The 14,141-nt window shown below is 45.2% G+C and overlaps 1 protein-coding gene across 1 annotated transcript in view; it reads left to right on the forward strand.

Moving 5' to 3' along the window:
* The window catches only part of CYREN (cell cycle regulator of NHEJ), a 76,352-nt gene extending 63,476 nt beyond the window's left edge, over positions 1-12,876 (forward strand). Inside the window, exons 3-4 of the mRNA XM_069628781.1 lie at positions 1,805-1,880; positions 12,155-12,876. Coding sequence (XP_069484882.1) covers positions 1,805-1,880; positions 12,155-12,376 — 298 coding nt within the window. The 3' untranslated portion in view covers positions 12,377-12,876. The remainder of the gene's footprint in view (positions 1-1,804; positions 1,881-12,154) is intronic.
* Positions 12,877-14,141: the final 1,265 nt, after the last annotated feature.

The raw sequence follows: 14,141 nt of genomic DNA on the forward strand, positions 1-14,141 counted from the left end.
TCCAGCTCCTCTGCCCATTTTTGCCTAGCCCGGGCTATCTGCCACTGGGATTTGTCCATTATCATCGTATACCGTGTTGCCAGTATTCTACGACATCCCGAGGAGTTGGATATAAATGCCAAAAATTAATTGTCCATGGGCTCAATAGGATACGTCTCCCACCACCCGGACACCGCAGCTCGGAGCCTATAGTATTGCAAGGTGTCTGTCATTGTGCCCCCCACCTCCTTGTTTCCAGGTTTGCATGGTGATGAACATCCCTTCCCAGAAGAGGTCTTTTAATGCCCGGTACCACAGTGTCTCCCACTTCCCCCGAAGTGTATCATCCCATGTGGGACCAAGCCTGGGAAACTTCCATAGCGGCAGCCATTTGTAATAAGGGCGAGAGCCATTGGTTTTTACACTGAGTTATTACTTTGTCTACCGGGGGTGCCTCATCCTCCAAAGCCGACTGAATTTTAGGAGTATTTTCAATTCCTGCAACTTCTCCCACAGCCGCGATACTTTGTTGTAAGGAATAGCACATCTCTAATAAAGAGTTGTTGTCAGTGATAGAGGATTTAGAACACTTGTGCCCCACACAGTTAACAGACGTAATCTCCACAACCTCAACACCGCCATTCGTTTTATCGGACGACTTTTCAGTAGATTTCAGAGGTGTCTCAAGGGCAAAATATGATATAATTTTCCCCCTTTGGTCCTTCTCGGAACCAACAACAGTGGGAGAGGCACCAGTGCTCATGGGTGCGACACGCTTGTTTGTCTTGCCCACCCTATCAGGATTTACTGGTAGGGTAAATCTCTCTTTGACACTAGCATTCTTTCTTCGTAGATTGTAGTTATTAGTTTTTCCTTTTATTTTGTCAGGTATTGGGTCACCAGACCAGAGATCAGGCGAAACAACCACAGTTGGAATATCATCTGGGCGCTTTCCGACCTTACGGCAGATATTGCTCGTACCAGTCACCACTACTTTGCAGTTTGGATGTTGAATTCCTCAGTCCAAGATGTTTTAGTAAAGCATGAGAAACGCTTTCTTGCCACCACCTCCCACTGACTCCTGCAGACTCCTCACTCTTCAACGCACTCCACAACGCGCTCCACGCTGCCTTGATATTTTTAAAGATGCTGTTGTGTGGAAAAGGGTCCCTCTGACAACACTGTTAAACAACAGAGTGCCTGCTCCCGTAGACTCCTCGCTCTTCGCTGCACTCCACCACATGCTTGAATATTAATTGAATAGCTCAATAGTGAATAGATGAGATGAAGAAAAGTTGGTCACCTTGTGGTATTTTTCTTAGTAGATCCCCATTCTTCTTGGTCTATGTTTTGTTGCCCTGTTAAATCTTTGTCTTTCTACCTTACTGAATGCTTTGAATCTACGTTGAAAAACCGAATCCCAAAAGCTTGAGTTACAAAATTGCAAAGCCCACTTGTTTGCATTTTGTAACTCAAGCTTTTGGGATTTTTGTTGTTTGTCGGCCGCTGTGCATTCAATGTAGGCAGGGGACACCCCCGCCACCAAGCAGCCCATAATACCGAACTAGGGGAGCGGGGAACTCCCCCGCAACCGCTGCTCCCCTTGTTCGGTATTATGAGCTTTGGTCTTTTTTACCATGCCAAATGCGCATCAAATGAGCATTCGGCTTTTTTATTCGACCTTTTTGGCCCAAACGGAATGCTCCTAACATCTTGCAGATTGGGCCTACTGACAGCTAACAAAACAATTTGCCTTTTGGGTCATTGCGGTTTCTACCCCTTTCTCTGACTGCTTTCCTTTCCTTTTCTACAATCTCGATACCAGGTCTCCAATGAAGCAGACAGTGTACTGTATGAACGAAGAGGAACTTGTGGAGGCAGCACTTGAAGTTCTGAGCAGGGTATGTGTTTTCTGGCTTTGACAATAATCAGTTTTTTCTGAGCCCTAAAAGGGAAGTCCTTCTGTTATCCACAGCCAGAACAGGATTTTTATCAATTGTATTTTGATTTTTGATCCTGCACCTTGAAGCAGCTTGTGTGCATGGAAGCGTATTATAGAACCCCACTAAATAACTGGTTCAGGGTCTTCAATAAGCCAAGCTGGCTAAACAATACATGTACTGAATGCATCATTCTTGTCCTTGAATAAACCTGATGCTGTCCTGCTCTAACTGAAGTGGTTGTGTCACTAGTGCAATTATACTTGGGTTAATCTGATGTTTGTTGCTGAGCCTTTCACTTGTTTAAATCTGATTCAAGTCTGGTGTGACCAATAGTAATTTTCATTAACTAGTGGCTGTGTACAGTGAGTTGGATGCATCACTTCACTTCCCAATAGATAGGTGTTCACTTCACCCTAAAAACCATACTGGTTGAACAAAAGAACACCTTTATTTATTTTTATTTATTTATTTGTACATATATATAGCGCACCAAGTCCTAAGGCATCTAGGAGCTTAACTTAAGAATATGGTTACATGTTCGTTTGCTCTGGACGTAGGTTACAGTTGTTCCACAGAGCTTGCATGAACGTTAGGTTACTTACAGTTTGACACAAAGGTGTACGTACAGTTTTGCAAACAGTTTGACATGGAATGGTTACATTGATTGCATGATTGATTGCATATTCGGTTTACCTTTGATTGCATTGTCAGTAGCAAAACAAAGGACAGACTGAAATTAAAAACCTTCTCACTCACCTGAGCAGATGTGATGCATATGGGTGCGAAGTATGAGGAAGTGTGCACGTTGTGAAAATGTTCCCACTGAATCATAAAACAACCAGGATATATTTTCAGTTTTATTATAAAAAATAGTTTTACAAACACAGGCACTTGGGGTTTGCAGGCAAGGGGTGCTCCCTGTACTCTTCCCCTCGTCCTTTGAGGTGGCTCCCACCTTCCTAGCCAATTCTTCCTACTCAAACCGGCTTGGCTACAGTTCAGATTCTCTCTCTAGCCAGGTGACCGCTACTGTGCTGGCTAGCCCTATTTTAGGGATGCCTCAAAAGTATTAATCTTATCTAACTCTCTCAGGGACTTTCTTAGGGACCTAGCAGAGTAGTCTGTTTGCCCAGGTGCCTTTCCTCCAGATGACCATTTCTATACCTTTTCTTCATTCTCTCCTGTCTCCCCACATTCCATCTCATGTTCTTCGCTCTCTCTCGATCCCTTCTCCTGTCTCCACCCTCCTGATTTTGCTACACTCCTTCTCCCGATCTTATCCTGCTCTTTCCCACCTCTGCTCTCCAACTCCCTTCTGCACCCTCCCTTCCCCATACTACCCTCAAACTCCCCCTACGTCTTCTCTCATCCACACTCCTGCCTCTCATTTCCCCCTCTCTCTACTTTCTCTGACACACTTTTAAAACGCCCTCCTGCTCCCTTCAATCACGCCATCACTCGCACACAAACTGCCAAATTGGTGCCACTCTCTCAATCCCAACACCTTACCTTCACTCTCTCCAAACACACCAAAAGTCACCTCCAAGTCCTTTTCCACCAGTTGCACTCTACTCTCTGATCTCTTGGTCATCCTCCAACCTCACCCAAACATCTCCCATTGCAGACTGACTGTCCTGTTTTTTATAGCTTTCCCATTCTTGCCTAGAAGGTTCTCCATGCTCCCATTGGCTACCTGAATCAGTTGTTTCCCTGGGCCAATTTGTTTCTAAGCTACTCCCAACTCCTCCAATCTCATCCCTTTTGTGGGCTAGGATTTCTCCAGGGAGACTGCATAACGGCTCTTTGCCCCACCCCATTTCCAGACTCCATTTCCTCCAGACAGCCATGCAGTCACTGTGGTCGTTTGTTCTTTGGTTGGTTCTCTCCACTACCAAGCAAGTACATGTCCACAAAGGCTTTGGGGAAGGTTCCCAGGTCTCCAATAGGGATGTGCTGCTCTATGCTGGTCCCAGCCCCACCGCTGCTGCTCCCCTGTTTCCCTGTAGGATGCCTGGTCAGTATGTAGTAGGTGTTTGGTCTCCCATTCCGCTCCGGAATGGGGGAGCCTATCCCATTCGCATTTGGATAACCAGTTTGTGCCTCTTGTTCCTGCCATGTCTTGTCCGTTGGGCTAGGTGCATTGCGATGCTCATAGTTTTCAGGATGGATAATGGTTACCTCCCAGAAACCATTATCCATCCCTGGGGCTTGAGGAGTCTGGTGCATACTGGTAATTCTCTTGTGACACAGAAGAGAAAGAGACCTAGCCGGGGCAGAGTCTGATAGGCATTGGGTCCGAGACAGAGGTACAAATATACATGCACTGTCCCATGCAGGTTGGGAACAGGACACCCCTTCAGCTCCCCCACACCACATCTGGGGTTCTTGTTCGCCCTGGATACGGTCAAACCCATAACCCTGTCCCAACACACAACTGGATAAAACTAAATGGTGACAAATCACCAATATTTAGATCCTCACAATTGACTTCCGATATCTTGCCAACCATGCGCCTGTCAGTTCCCGCTCAACTGCCCCTTGAGGACAAATCATTGGCAACTGCTTTGAAGCAAACTGCACATTTGTTTTTGCATTCAACTCATTTGTCAGATCTTGTTTTTTCCAACTATTACCCTCATATGGCCCATCCCATACCTAGGTGCACTGTAGAAATCAACTGTTGACAGTGCCTAATCTCTTCCAGTCTTGATTATGGAAACATTATCGATCTCATCTTTACATCTCGTCACTGTACAGATATCAAAGAGTTCAGAGCAATGCTACCCAACTCCTGTTCTGCTTTTAGAAAAGTGACCACATTCCTATCGCTCGTGTTAGCCCTTCACTGGTTACCAGACACTGAACACATAACATTTGGAACACTCAACATTGTTCATCGTACATTCAACAAACATGGCCTTCCATTAATCTTCTCCAAATTCCAACACCACACACTGTCGTGATGCTTTCACTCCTACTTAGAATACCTCCATGCCGCATTGTCACAAATTCGACTCAGGTACACAATACCTTGCTGTACCCATTTCTAGATGTTCGACCCTTATCAAACCAGCAATTGTAAACCTTTCAAGCCATTCTTTCCCCTTTGCAAAGGCCCTGCACTCCTGCTCCTTCCAGCAACATTAAATTGCCCGTTTACCTTATCATTATCTCCTTTTCAGACTCTCAAGCCAGAGACCAGCTAGGTAGTGAATGTTGTGCACTAAAAATGTTTGTAATTCTGCAAAGGGCTTCAATTTTGATGCTCATAGACTGCCATTTTACTGTATGAGCATTACATCTAAAGCTTAAATGTGTATCACTACAAACAAACAAACGCTCAATCAGAGCCCTAGATAAACAGTGGCACAACAAATGTAACCCTGGAGATCTCACCAACCTCAATTCTCTCTGTGCCAACCGTACAATTCTGATCAACATGGCTTATTACTGCACCACCATCACGGCAACCTCTAACCGGAGAAAAGCCCTCTTCTACGAAATAATGAATTGAACCAAACCCTCACCCAACCTGAGATGCCAGTAACTGCTAAAAAAATGTGGTGTAATCAACAGCTTTTTCTTTGAAAAAATAGACAAAATCATTGAAACAATCTCCCTCAATATTAGTTGCTAATGCACCCCAGCAAAATCATTGCCCTTCTGGATCGAATTTTCTCCTCCTTTGCCCAGACTGCCTAAAAATGTTCGCCTCCCTCAAACCTACCTCCTACTCTGACAATATCATTCCAGCTTCTATCATTAAACAGTTGATGGGCCTGGCCCTCAACACACTTTTCAGCATCAATTATGCCCTCCCTCACTGAAGGGTAATTCCTGGACATCCTAAGGACTGTCTTATACGACCTTGTTTGAAAAACCAACCCTGGACCCAGACAACCTTACCAACTACCGGCCCATTTCGAACCTCCCGTTTATCGGCAAAATCTTGGAAAAATTGGTGCTACACAACTACTTGCCAGAATTGAACAAGTACACCTCGCCAAGTGTGACATCGAGACAGCCACCATCCCGGTGGTGGATGATGTCCTTCAAATCATGGATAAGGACGACTCCGGCTTCCTCATCCTCCTTCACCCGTGGGCTGTATTCGGCACCACCGATGACGGCATTCTCCTCTCCCTCCTCGATGACGGGATTCACTGGTACTGTCCTGAATTGGGTTACCTTCTACATCAAGGCAGTCTAGATGCACACACTGCATTCTAACCTACTCCTAGTTTCCTGCAGAGTCTCCCAAGAAACTATCCTCTTACCTATCCTTTTTAACCTTTACATGGCCCCTCTGGGCACACTCCTCAAAGATCCTGATACAGCTATCTACGAACACATGGACAATACTCAGTTGTACACGAGAGTAAAAAGCCAAGAAGACATCAGTCGTCTCCGCGATTACCTAGCTACCTGGAAGTCAACTGCTAACCTTAAACTTAACCCTTCCAAGACCAAATTCATCCTCATTGGCTAAACAACAGGTTGTCAAACAATGGCTCAATGATATGTGCCTAGAAGGATTTAATTTGCAACTCCCAGATTCAGCAAAATTCCTAAACTGCACCATCAACAACAGCCTGTCCTTCCAGAAAAATAACCAAGAAGGCCCAAACATCCTGGCTCCAAATCTCTACCCTCCTCAAAATCAAACCCTTCATCCTGCCACAGGACTTCCACACCATAGTGCAGACCTTTGTGGCCTCGCACATAGATGGGGGAAACAACCACCTGAAACAACCACCTGACAGGGCCCCGAGCCGCTCACTTGTCCATTAAAATCAGTCCACTACATCACAGCACGCTTTTTAATGGGTGCATGGAAATGTGACTGCTTCACCCCTATCTTGGGAGAACTATATTGGCTTCATTTCATTTTGTCCCTTCAACCCTACAGTGCATGCCAGTGGGGGTGTGCATTAAGTTAGGGTTTGATGCATTCGACCTTTGCTTTCACCTTAACCCCTACCTCTGATTCTACCGCTGACTCTGCTCTCAGCAACCGCCATCTTTCCATCACCAATACTTTTTTTTTAAATTTAAATTTGTTTATTAATAAAGTAGGGACAGCTTCCATTACCGTTACATTATCAGCAAGTACATGCAACATCACAGCGTATCAAACATTTCTTGAATACTAAACCTTTCAGACAGTAAACTGTCAACTTAGAATAATCAGCATATGCACCCTAAATGTTCCAGTCCAAGGCTTGAAATGATAAAACTTTGTGCCTATTTACCCCACAGGCATAGGTGACCTGGTCAGTAGCAGTAATACAGATCATCATCTTTGTGTCTAGTCCAATTTCTGCTGGGGACTAATATCTGCTTCTCGGTAGATCCGTTCCCATTTGTCTCCCCTCATGGCGGGCGCAAGTCAGGGGTGTTCATCCGTTCATTCAACATTTTTCCCCCAGTCCATTCCCCTATTTTCCTCTGCATCTGCCGGGGTCTGATCTCTAAGTAAATCCATCTCTGCCATCCCCCAACGAAGTACATCTTTCAACCATAGCTGAATCGACGGGCCTCCCAGCTTTTTCCACGAGATCACAATCCTGCGTTTAGCTAATATGAGCAGGAAAGCTACTATTTTCCTTTTAGTCTTAGTTTTCTTACCATCAGGTAGTATCCCGCATGAGCACATTTCAGGTGCACAAGTATACTCGCTATGGGCCCAGGAATTGGTCTTGCTCATTTCTTCCTCCTAGAATATTCTGATTTTAGGGCAATCCCAAATCATATGCCAGAATCCCACTAAGGCCTCCTTACATCTGGGGCAGGTGTGTGTATGTTGTGGGTTGATCCTGTGGAGCCTAGACAGTGTCATATATACTCTGTGGATGAAGTTGTACTGTATGAGCCTGAACCTGGTATTTCTAGACACCTTACGAATTTGTTCCCATATCCTGGTCAACTGTTCCTCGGGTATCTACCAACATCCCGTTCCCATTTTGCCTTAACTGTTTTTTTGTTCCCCCATCTGCTGGTACAGACGTCAGATCAGTCCTCTACTGTGTTTAGCATGTAGTATTTGGTGCATTAGGGAGCTATGTTCTGGTTCATCCAGAGTCTCCTCCTACAGGGCAGCTATTCTTTTCACGATTCAAGCATAATTCAAGAAGGCCCCTTTGGGCATATCATACTGTTGGCGTCATTCTTGGAATGGTAGCAGTTTCCCTTCTACATAGAGATCATCACCAATACTCTTGACATTCTTGCCCCAGTCGTGAGGATCTGCCTGAAACCTGCCTCTAAGCGCAACACCTGGTACGACTCCGAACTTGCGGACCTGAAACGAAAGTGCAGGGCGGCAGAACGGAAGTGGCAAACCTCAGGCTCACCCTCTGACCAACTGGTCTGTCGCCTGCTCCAAAGGCAATACAGACTCTCCATTTGTTGCAAAAAAAGAGCCCACATTCAGGCACGGGTTTCCGGTGCATCCAACAACACGGCCAAACTTTTCAAAATCTGCAGGGAACTAGCCACCCCTTCCGCAGTCTCTCCCCTTGTCCTTCACAGGCCTTCTGCAGCGCATTGGCCTCACACCTTGCCACCAAAACTCAGGGCATCCCGAACACCCTTGCTACCCACCCACCCAACCCATCCCACACCTTCTTGCCTCCCACCCACCCAACCCATCCCACACCTCCTTGCCTCCCACCCACCCAACCCATCCCACACCTCCTTGCCTCCCTTGGCCCGAACCTCCTCCTTCTCTGCTGTCGCACTTGAAGAAGTTACCGGAGTTGTCCAATCCATGAAGGTCTCTTCTAAACAGGTTTCCCCTTGCTCATCCAGGACCTTCAAGGATAACATTGACTTTCTTGCCCTCGCACTCGCTGATTTCTGCAATCACTCTTTTGACACTGGATCCTTCCCCCTCCTCCTTTAAGCACTCCCTTATGCGCCCACTCCTGAAAAAACCTTCAGCAGACCCTACCTGCCCTGCTAACTACTGCCCTATTTCCATCACCCTCTTCCTGGGGAAGCTGCTGGAGAAGTTGGCATTGCCCCAACTCTACTCACACAACGAACTTGTTGATGTCTCCACGACCATCAATCTGGATTCTGAGCATCCAGAAGCACGGAAACTGCTCAATTACCTGTGAAGAACTGCTTGCATCTCTGGACTCCCAACTCCCTTGCTGTCCTCATCCTTCCCGATCTCTCCTATGCCTTTGACACAGTCAAACATTTCATCCTCATACAAAGACTCCACGATATCCTTGGTATTTCGGAACGGGCACTGAACTGGCTGACAACCTTCCTTACAGATCGCGCTTCCCAAGTCATTCTGGGACCTTCTGCTCTCCTACTTCCTTCTCCACCTGTGGTGTCCCCCAGGGTTCTATCCTCTCCCCTTGGCTCTTTAACATTTACCTTGCTCTGCTTGCACGCCTCATCTCCTCCTTCTCTTCCAACTTCCAGTGTTACGAAGACGACACAGCTCTTTTTCAAACTTCCTGCTGACCCTCTTGCACCCTCCATCATCCCTGCCATCAAGTCCTGGTGCACCTCCAAAGATCTCTGCCTCAACGCCTGTAAAACTAAGATCCTTCCCATCTGGACCCCTGCCCCCTCTTTCTTCCCTTCTCTCTGGCCATCCTCCCTGGGTTCTCGCCCTGCTCCTTCTTCTGAAGCCAGAAACCTTGGAGTCATCTTTGACTCCTCTCTCTATCTTTCCTCCCTCACACTCAGGATATTGCCAAGAAGTCCCACATTCAGCTCTTCCTTCTCAAAGGAATTCTCCCTTTTCTCACTTTCCCCCAGAGGGTCAATGTTACTCAAGCCCCGGTTCTCTCTAGGCTTGACGATTGCAATAGCCTCCTCCTGAATCTACCTTCTTCCAGTCTTGCGACCCTGCCAGCTAATCCAAGGGCAGCAAGACTTGTACTTGGCCTTAAGCCCAGGGACCGCATCTCTCCTGCCCTAAAAAGTCTTTATTGGCTCCCGGTTGCTTCACGGATTAAATTCTAATCCCTCTGCATCATCCCCAAGGCTGCCTGGGCCCAGGGACCACGCTATCTACAACTTTCTCTTACTAAATACTCTCTCTCTAAACCACTATGTTCCTCTGACAGCAACTCTTTGTGTGTAAAGCATTTTGCTAAACAGAGGGTAGATGGTTGATCACTTTCCTCGGCTGGCTCCCTCCTATGGAACATCCACCCCCCCCACCTGCCTCTGCGCCTTGAGCAGGACTTTCTTAAATTCCAGAAGCTCCTCAAGACTTTCGTCATTACATCCTCCTTCTTCTCTTCTTTGCTAATCCCACAGTTGTTGTGTTTGTTGTCTGGGGCCCTTATGCATCCTCGGGGCCCCTGACTTCCTACACGCATTCGGCCCAGCTTCTGTCTGGGTAGACTCACGTTTTGGCACACCCTCAACCCTGAAGGGTCGCACTTACTCCCAACGTGGCCCCTGGCCGTGTAGTACTTCAACAACTCATGCACTTCATCTGTGGCTCACCCATGAGCCCGGACTCCCCAGCACATACGCCCTTTGCCATGTTCCCTGCGGCACTTGCACGTTCTGAATACTCACAAGGCATAGTAGGTCCGTCCTTCCTTCCTTTTCCCTCCACTGCTCTCATTAAATATTGTGTTTTGTAATGCATTTCACTCCCTTGTTCCCTCCTCTCGCCCTGTGGATGCTTTGAAACGGTATCTTACTTGCTGTATAAGCGCCAAACAAACAATAAATAAAATAAATAAATACATTTTGCAGGACATTTGTCCTTCTATTTTGTTCCTGTGCGCCTACTTCTAATGTACGGAGGCATAACTGTGTGTTTGGTGTGGCTGAACATGTTGTGCGTTTCATGCCGTATTTTTCATTTTGCAGAATACATTTCGTTTAGTTTTGTCCCTTGGACCCAGCGGAGCATGTACAACAGCTCTCTCTCTCTCTTAACGAAATGTATTCTGCAAAATGAAAAATACTGTATGAAACGCACAAAATGTTCGAGAGAGGGATATATATATATATATATATTGTGTGTATTTTTTGTTTGTTTTTGTTTTCTGGAGTCTTTCAAATGTCAACATCTTGAGTTTGAAGGATCCAATTTTCCTAAGTATTTGCTTTGGCACTACATCAACCTAAGCCCTAGCTGTGTGCTAGAAATGACGACATTTTAAGCGGATGTGGTCACTTGCATATACATCTTTTAGTGCTAATGACGGCAACCTGGTGCCAGATGCATACTTAGTTCCACTCCATTTCCTCATCGGCATGGGGTTCTAGCTCATTAAGTCTTCCTAATACCTCTCCTTCCGCTTTCCAAAAGAGCCCACACAGACTTCTTTCCTGGGAGGGAGACTCCTTGGCCTCCTACAGTAACATGTGGTCACGTGCATTCTATACCTCTGGGGTGAGATAAATGAATTCAAAGGTAAATTCCATCCTCAGTCAAACTCACATTCTCTAAAGCACCGGAACTTTCTTTTTGTAAGATCAGAATAATTCCTGCGTAAGACATTTTATAAGGAACATGGAGTCCCTGTCCCCTGCTGTTTGTAAACTCCACACTGCCCCCTCATTACACTGGATCTCCAGCATTTCCTTGACACAGAGGTTTGTTCCTGCTGATGCCACAATCTATCCAACGGCTCTCTTGCCTGTGTGCAGCCTTGTGCAGTCTCAACTCCTCGGTTGCAGGAATTGATTTGGGGTTTTGTCTGGGGGTCCCCCTGCACAGATCGGGCAGCATGGATTGCAGAGAGGTGCAGGCATACTGCTCTGCTTCCAGTCTGAGTGCAGGCTTGCATTAGTTCACCACCTGATGCATCACTGCTAAGATCGCAGAAGCTTGGCCCTCTTCTTGGCAGCTTGACAGGTCGCCTTTGCATATTTTAATTAATATATATATATATAATTTGAATAGTACATGCGTCATTATGAATGAGCATGACATACAGTTTTGTGTGTAAGCCATGGGGAAGATTTTTCGTCTGTAACTGTAAAGAGGTTTCAGAGTTAGGATGATTTGAGGAGGAGGAGGAGGGGCAGGCAGATGTTATATGTTCCAGCCATGTGGTTACATGAATGTGGTTCTTGCCAGTGTGCTTACTGTACTTATTTCAAATATACAACTAGAATTGAATAAACCTGAGTAAAGCCTCATTGCATTCATTCTCTTCTCATTTGTGCCTATGTTGACGTTGTGTTCCTCCTTTTCTAGCCAAGTAATTTGTCGTGTTTATGTATTTCTCTTCCAGAGCTACAAGCAGAACAACGCTGATGAGAATAATGTGAAAGTAAAGGGGGATCAAGGGAGCCCATCTGCATCCCTGGAGGCGTCACTAATGAGCGAGGACATCACGGTTGGCGATAGTCCAAGCAGTCTCTTGCACACATTTCTACCAAGGTCCGGGAGCCAAGACCCGCTGGAGGAGGACGATGATCCCCTGAAGTATGTTCGAGAGATTTTCTTTAACTGAGCGACTTGAAAATGGACAGAAGTAAAGGACAGACTATCTGCAAATGCATCCCATGAGGTTTGGGGGGAAAATATGAAAATGTGGATATTGAAAGTTAGAAAAAAAAGAACAACCCTGCGAAAGGAAGGGACAAGAGTAGCAACTACTTTATAACAGCTATTACGAATAGCGGAACACATATTTAGAACAAGTGGCTGAAAATTCAAGTCCAGCAAAATGAGCAGGAGAGGATACAGCCCAAACCCTGATTCATATCTGAAAAAGGACCATTGTAACACAGTGAGCACACACCAATGGACATACAAAGAGACTTCCTTATGCACCAATGAGCATCTTGACCTTCACAGATCCCTTAGAGCTTCTATACAGATGGCCACTCTTGCTAAGATTAAGGCTGCCATCTACAAACTTTAAATAAAGTGTATGAAACAGCAGCTATGACCCACTTAAGTTATCTGCCTACCTTTCTCTCAAACTAATTAAAAGGTTTTTTAAATGTTCTTCTGTTGTTCTATGTTCATACTTTGTGAGCAAAGGCCGAATGCTAAATACAAATTGGAAAATGTGTTTATAATATGTGTGTTCCTCCGGAGTCCTTGGCTGGAAAACAGTAAGGACTACTGTCCCTCCCCATTCCTTAACTTTGGTGTTCATCACTTGGCAACATACCATTAGGAAGATCTAGATTAAGAAACGTGTTATTTCATCCAATGAAAACACACTATTGTGTGACTAAAAGATTAGATTTTCTTCACGTATACATGTATTTTTACTTATTTTAGATACACGCATCTTGTCGTAATATAATTATTAGGCTATTCAGAGACTAGACCCAGTTTGCTCTTATTGTTGGACATATCCTCAACCGTTTCCTTTCCAAGTGGTTGTGCATCATCACTGCAAGTGTACCAGAATCGGAAAACCCAGTCTCGTGCCTGTGTCCATGCCGTGTGCTTAACTCTGCACTCCATGTGCCTTCTTGACTACCACTCTTCCATCTGTTCTGCAGATGGTATTGAAACGTGTTGCATGGCTTCGAATAGAGAGCAACAAGAGCAGCAGGTATGTACAGTAACTTTTTTTTTATTGTAATGTGGTCTTTAAACCAATCTGCTAGCTATCTGTGGATTCTGAAGTTCTAAAGGGAAAACAACGAACTGTTCTCAATCATGACATCTGCAGCATAATTCTTAAGGTTGGAATTATCGACTTGTTAATGAGTATTTGAAAAATAGCAAATACAAATTTCAAAACAAGTCAGTTTTTTTGTCACTTTACTTTCAGAAACTCATACAGGTGCAGACTGTTTCATTGAAACCAGACCCTGCCCTTTTAAAACCACTGAGAGCCAGTGACCACTTACAATGCAGGGGACAAGGTAGCTATTCATGTAATCATTACTGGTCATTTTGAGTGGGTCTGAGAAAAGCAATTTCTGTAAAAGTTTTTTTATTTATTGCACCTTTTAGTGTTATACAAAAACTTTTAGCAAATCATCAAGTTTAAACAAAACGAAAGCCACCGTGGAGGAATCCGTAGTCACAGTCTGTCAACATACTAGTTTGGACCAGTTTGAGGTAATTTATTCTAGTTCATCTTGACCATCAGAACTCAAACAGTCTTTTATGAATTTCACAGCAGCGATTGTGAGGATGACTTTGCTGACATCGATGGTGCAGCCTTCACGAAAGTAGCAAAGTATCTTGTTCTTTTTTCGGTTAGTGCGGGGCAGCACATAAATAGATGTTGTAGGCTTTCCAAGGTT

Source organism: Ambystoma mexicanum, chromosome 12 (assembly GCF_040938575.1).
Source record: "Ambystoma mexicanum isolate Mex_15411 chromosome 12, UKY_AmexF1_1, whole genome shotgun sequence".
Lineage (NCBI taxonomy): Eukaryota > Metazoa > Chordata > Amphibia > Caudata > Ambystomatidae > Ambystoma > Ambystoma mexicanum.